The following is a 6,300-nucleotide window of genomic DNA, read 5'->3' as shown; positions in this document are numbered from 1 at the left end:
CACCTCGCCGGTGCCTAGACTCCAGACACTGTAATTTGCAAAACTTAAGCCTTTCTTCGTAAGAACACCCCTTTGTTCCATTCACTAATCTTGTTGCCCTTCTCTGTACTCGTTCCAACAGCTCTACATCCTTCTTAAAGGATGTAGTCCGTGTCCGTGTATCCCCGCCAAGCTAACAGTTTTCCGACCAACCTAACTCTGCCTCGATAGCATCAGCAAATATTCTTGCACCCTTTCTATTTAAGTGTATCCGATCTCTGTATAGACCAAGCTGAAAAAAATTCTACCCCTTGAGCCTTGCACATCTTTCCAGGGACGAATTGATCGACAAGGCTCTCATCATATACTCCCTCCTATCGTGTCTGGGCAGAATTGCAGACACTTTCAAATTCAACCCTAATTCACGGCTTTTTCCAACAGTAACCTGTACTTTTTAAGTAATTCCGCTGGTCTCCTACTCTTAATATCATTAATATCACTTTTTTGCCCTTAAAAAGATGATATCTGCTCTACAACGTCATCAACCTCTGCCCCTGGCAAACATACCCTGGTCCTGTTCCACCTATCCTTTTTACACACTATGTTTCTCTTTCCCTGACAATAGAATCACCGATAACTACTAGTTCCTCTGGAACGAGTGCATTCTGCCTTGGGGGTTGCCGCTGTGTTACGTGATGATCAAGTGCAAACGCTGGCGTTGATGTGGGCGGCTGAAAGCTTGATGGGCCCCTCATGTTATGGGCCTACATGAGAGTCCCTTGGCAATATCATGTCCCGTACCTGATGATCCACAAACATCAAACAAGCAGTCCATTTTTGAAAGGCTACGATTCACAGGGCAACTGTCCCCTCAGTAATCCCCTTAGCCACAGCGCTCCCATTAGCTTGAGCCTTTTGCTTTACTGCTCTGGTGTGAGTCATGATTTTGATTGCACATCTCCTGTTCAAATTCAATACAAAATTATAACCCTAAACTTATATCCCAATGCAGTTATAACACTATATACATGTATTTTTTTTTCAATTGCAGTTAATTGTAAGATAGTGGAAAGACCTGAGTTAGAGTACCGTCAATGATGTGAGGAATTTTTATGGGCCTTTTTCACAACGTGGCTGAGTTAGTCAGTCTCAGGCGGGGAAAGCATGGTTTTTTTCTCCCGGCAAGTCAGGTTTTTCGTCCAGCAAACAGAAAATCTACCTCAGAACACGCAATGCTCAGACCCCATACAAGAAGCAATATGGTCTTAGGCGCTAATGCTCCTAAAACTCTACTACAACAACCAAATAATTGCTGAAATATTTTAGTGGTCCTTTGACAAGCCACCGACTATGAACGATACAATATCTGTACTCAATGGAACAAACTAATCTAAGTTCATGTTATTGGATGGATCTCCTAACATCGGTGCCCCTCGGAAATCTTAATCTTTGGATAATCTTTGGAATAATCCTATCCAAAAATTTAATTCATTGAAATATATGATTGGCTGCTGGTCATCATGGTGTCATTAATATAACATTTTCAAGATTATATTAATGACTTTACAAAATTTATAAAAGCGTTACTTGGATATTTCACCGGTTGCGTGGCAACAATGTGATTAGTCGTGGTTGCTAGGCAGCAACTTGTTGCCGAGCAACCACAAGCTAAGCCTAAATAATTCTGTAAAAATTGGTAGGATAAAGTCACTAATAACGAACAACAGCAAAGTTTTTTGTATTATTTACTTTACAGGATATTTTCGGATGTAGATTAAAATCGATACTGAGAATGTCTGCTACCTGAAAAAAAGGAAGTCGCTGGGTTTCCGCCACGTTTTCCTTTTTTTAGAGGAAACGTATGAATATAAAAGATTAATTGTAGGGGAGGTCATTGTGTTTTCGATACAGTTTTAGAAGGCTTCCGTGGATAAGATGAAGTATTTTCCATTCTTTCTTTTGGCTACTGCCTTGGTTTCTGCTTCCTTCGCTTGGTTTACCAATGAACCAGTATCTCTAGTTGATGGTAAGAACTATTTTTTGTTCTATTTTGTACTCATTAAATGCGTTTATCTCATAAAGTCTTAATTTGGAAATTGCTTGGCCTAAATAATACCACTAAGAACTTCCTCTACCATTAGTCTAGCGAAATAATGATGAAAAATAGAAACAGTATAAAAAAGAGGGTCCTCCCCTTATAAAACTTTCCTGCATATAGCGCTCTTTATGGCCAGTCCTCCCTGGTGGGTAGCACAGTTGATAGGATAGCCTTCCTCCCCCACACCGAGTGGACCTGAATTTTAATGGCTTTTTCACGACGTGGCCGAGTTAGTCGGTCTCAGGCAAGGGTAACATGATTTTCTCTTTCGAAATTTGGTTTTTTGTTTAGCAAACAGCAAATCGACCACAGAACAGACGCGATTTACAGACGATATACATGGAGCAATATGGCCTTAAACGCTGACGCTTCTAAACTCTACAACAGCAATTATTAATGATCACTAATCCAATCACGATGACATTGCACAACTAGTTGGAAATTGTCATTTAAATCTATGAAAAAGAAATTTGAACAGATCCTTTGTGACAATAAGCCACTTGCAAAATCTTGTCTTCTTCCATTACAGTTCCCTTCGATTGCTCTCATATCTTCAGACCTGCTGGTTGTCCTGTATTTACTCATAATGAGTTTGGAAGTGACTTGAAAATGAGGTTAATTCACGGTCCTCCTGGGTAGGAGAGTTGGTAGAATCGCCGTTCTCCCACCCCACACCAGGTGGAAAATAACTAAATTCGAAATCCTTCAATGACCCGAAGAATTTTTATGGATAAACGTGACTCTGTTAGTTGGTCTGAGACAAGAGTAGCATGGTTTTTTCTCCCGGAAATTGGATTTTTCGTCCTTCAAACAGCAAATCGACCTCAGAACATACGAAATTTACAGACATATGTAGGAGGCAATATGGCGCAAGTTTCTAATGCACCTAAAACCCTACAACAACCAACCTTCTCATGTTACATTTTCTTTAAATGTTTTCCAATTATATTTTCCAGTATGCATTCATGGTGTCTGTGATTGTTTCTTTAAAGATGTCCCATAACTGTAACGTATTAACTTTCCATCTATCATCTGCCCGGTTGACAGAGGCCATGAAGTATCTAAAACAGTCATAGTCCAGTTTCCTGGATTTAAAACGCAGTCAGCCTCTTTCTTCATCTTCCAACTAAGGACTGTGTGATTATCTCCTACTAATAGTTCTTATACTCTGAGCCCTGTAATGTGACTTGGTTTGTGGGTAATGATCTAGTTTAGAATATTGTTGTCTCTAGTATTTCTTTAACTGTTGATGCAAATAACCACCATCTAGGTTTCTTAAAAATCCTTACTAAACAGTTGTCTGATTTCCAATATCTTATAGGCAAGTGTCAATCTGCAACTCACGGAAATCGCTCCATTGATGAAGCCTGGTTTCCAGATGACAAATGCGGAAGATATGTTTGCATTTTCTTATATCCAGGAAAAGCCGAAATCCACGGCATTGGGTAAGTTCATTTCTTAATATAATAATTTATCTAATTCTTTTTTAATTTCATAAAATTCAAAATGAAATATAACTCCAAGTCCATGAAACAAAATAATTTGTTTCTGAATAATATATGGCTCAAACAAATGGATTTTATTCCATTCCGATTTGAAAGTGGCTCGACCATTTTGTGAAATGGTCAAGCCAAGGTGTGCAAAGAATAATGTTGAAAGGACAAACGACCTCCCGCCGACAGAACTGTAAAGGATTACGCAAAGTGGATGTTTGTAGTAAGCAGTTGACATTGCAATACAATATGGGCAATGCAAGGACAATGTCCCAAATTATGATGCTGCCAACACTCAGATGTAACGGGTTCCACAGTAGATGACACAAGAGGCACCTTCTTCTCACCTCTAATTAACAGTGAGGTCGAATGCTGTGGTGTTACAACGCGCTAGTTGGACATTGGAGGATTGGAAACGAGTGTGCTAGTGGGATGAGTTGAAATACCTGGAGCAACACGCCGACGGACACCTTCGTTTGTAGCTCAAGAAACAAAAGTCCATGGACCCATCGTGTATGGTGCCCACTGTCCAAGCAGGTGGTAGTGGTTGCATGACAAGATCAAGCACCCCTGGTGTGTATGGAACAACCTTTCACTGGTGAGGTCTACCGGAAGTTCTAACCCTAACATGAACAACACATACTACAGAACATGCACTATATACACTGTGCTGCCATTTTATTAGGTACACCTACCTAGTAGCGTGTTGAGCCTCCTTTAGCCTTCAAAACAGCCTGAATTCTTCTAGGCATGGATTGAACAAGATGCTGAAAACGTTCTGCAGGAATGGAGTACCATGCAGACATGAGTGTGTCACGCAGTTCCTTGAGATTCGACGGAGGTGTAGGCCTGCAGCGAACAGCCCTTTCCAGCTCATTCCAAAGGGATTCAATAGGATTGAGATCCGTGGAGTGGGGGGCCACTGCAGCAAAGAAAAGTCATTGTTATGTTCCTGGAACCATTCCATAGTGATTCGGGCTTTGTGCACCGGCGCATTATCCTGCTGAAAATAACTATCTGACTGAGGATAAACTGTCAACATGAAAGGATGCAACTTTGTCAACGATGTTTAAGTACGATGTGGCATTCAGATGTGAATCTATGGGTATCAATGGATCCAACGTGTGCCAAGAAAACATTCCCCACACCATAACACTGTCCCCACCACCTTGCACAGTAGTCGTCAGACATGACGGGTCCATGGATTCATGTTGTTTTCTCCAAATTCTGAGCCTTCCATCAACATGATGCATCAGGAACTTGGACTCGTCAGACCAAGCAACTGTTTTCCAATCCTCGATAGTGCAGTGGTAGAGTTGCTGTGCCCACAGGAGGGGTTCCCTCTTGTTCTTCATTGATAACAAAGGTACGCGATGTGGCCGTGGGCTGTTGTAGCCCATTCGCAACAAAGTGCGACTAGTGGTCCGTTGTGATATTTTGTCCTGCGCACCAAGGTCGTATTCTGACGTGATGTGTGACATTGTGGCCCGTATGTTTTCTTGCACAATTCTAGCCATCCTCCTCTGACCTTTCTCACCATTCTCGATACACCCTTGAAACTGTGGTGCATGAAAAGTTCAGGAGAACTGCCGTTTCAGAGATGCTTTGTCCAGCACGTCTTGCACCTACTACCATACCACATTCGAAGTCCGTTAGATCACTCCTTTTCCCCATTCTTGCTACGGTTTGTACGCTTAACTGATACTAGAAAGGCTGTTCTGCTGCATATATATACACAACTGTGGTCATGTGACTTGCAACGTTGCGGGACAAACCATTTGTGTGCACAGCAGGGGTGTACCTAATAAAGTGGCAACACAGTGTATATATCTACACTGTCTTTCCACAATGTGTGAAAAAGCCAGAATTCGAAATCCGTCAAGATAAACAAACAAACCGACCACAGGATGCAAGCAATTTACAAACACAATACACCGACACCTCATGGCCTCAGTTGCCGCTGAATTGGTAAGACATATTAACAATTAAAAATAAATAACTGAACTTTATTAAAATTATGACTTAATTATCATCACTTCTTTAATCTAGATTAAAATGTTGATAATCTTAATAATAAAGAATAATATTTTCAAATTTTAGGTGCGAACCTAATGGCAGTTATTCTCCATACTGTCGTGTGGTAGGTAAAGGAGTGGAGAACGCCAGATTTCCAGCATGTTGTCCTGTTCTGGACTGTTACTAAAGAAGTCTGTTAGAGAAAGAGAGAATCCATTGTCCTACTGGGTTTCTATGCGATATACAATGGCAAGAACAAATGAAGAATTGAAAATAAACTGAAAATCTTCGTCTCAAAGGGTGTGTACATTAAGTGTTGGGTTTTTTGTACGCAACTGTATGCGATTCTTTGAATTTGATTGTAAGAATGGTGTCTTAATAAAATTCTACAATTATATATCAGTGTCTTTCTTCTGAACCCTCAATGGGTAGACAAGATGGTTACCCAAAAGACGAACTAATTTCATTATCAATTAATGTTTTTGAGAGGCCAATTTTGAGGTCTCTTTCAGACCAGGGTCTTCACTATAGTGACATAATTAGAAGTCCTTGATGGACCTCCTGTTGTCTTTTTCAAATTTATGGAAACATTTTAAAAGCTGGAATTTTAAACAAGTAAAAATCATATCAAACTTTTAATCCAACAAAACTCTCATCAGGGTTCCATGTTTGGTAAGTAGATGGCGCAAGTGTTGGCCGCATTCCTCATTACAC

At 40.5% G+C, this 6,300-nt stretch overlaps 1 protein-coding gene across 1 annotated transcript; it reads left to right on the top strand.

Moving 5' to 3' along the window:
• The first annotated feature begins 1,874 nt into the window (after positions 1-1,874).
• On the top strand, positions 1,875-5,982 carry LOC150090599 (U-scoloptoxin(16)-Sm2a-like). Its single transcript, XM_090378990.1, has 3 exons — positions 1,875-2,005; positions 3,399-3,522; positions 5,671-5,982. The coding sequence occupies exons 1-3, from the start codon at positions 1,915-1,917 to the stop codon at positions 5,771-5,773; spliced, it is 318 nt and encodes a 105-aa protein (XP_090235116.1). The 5' UTR covers positions 1,875-1,914; the 3' UTR covers positions 5,774-5,982.
• The last annotated feature ends 318 nt before the right edge of the window (positions 5,983-6,300 follow it).

The sequence above is a fragment of the Mastigoproctus giganteus genome, chromosome 1, assembly GCF_048544385.1.
Source record: "Mastigoproctus giganteus isolate SK-2022 chromosome 1, ASM4854438v1, whole genome shotgun sequence".
Classification (NCBI taxonomy): domain Eukaryota; kingdom Metazoa; phylum Arthropoda; class Arachnida; order Uropygi; family Thelyphonidae; genus Mastigoproctus; species Mastigoproctus giganteus.
This window is presented reverse-complemented; position numbering and strand designations above follow the sequence as displayed.

Excerpts from the sequence above, each read along its gene's own strand:
- LOC150090599 (XM_090378990.1), top strand. The coding sequence starts at position 1,915 with ATGAAGTATTTTCCATTCTTTCTTTTGGCTACTGCCTTGGTTTCTGCT. Across the intron at positions 2,006-3,398 it reads ACCAGTATCTCTAGTTGATG|GCAAGTGTCAATCTGCAACT; the intron begins GTAAGAACTATT and ends AATATCTTATAG. Across the intron at positions 3,523-5,670 it reads GCCGAAATCCACGGCATTGG|GTGCGAACCTAATGGCAGTT; the intron begins GTAAGTTCATTT and ends TTCAAATTTTAG.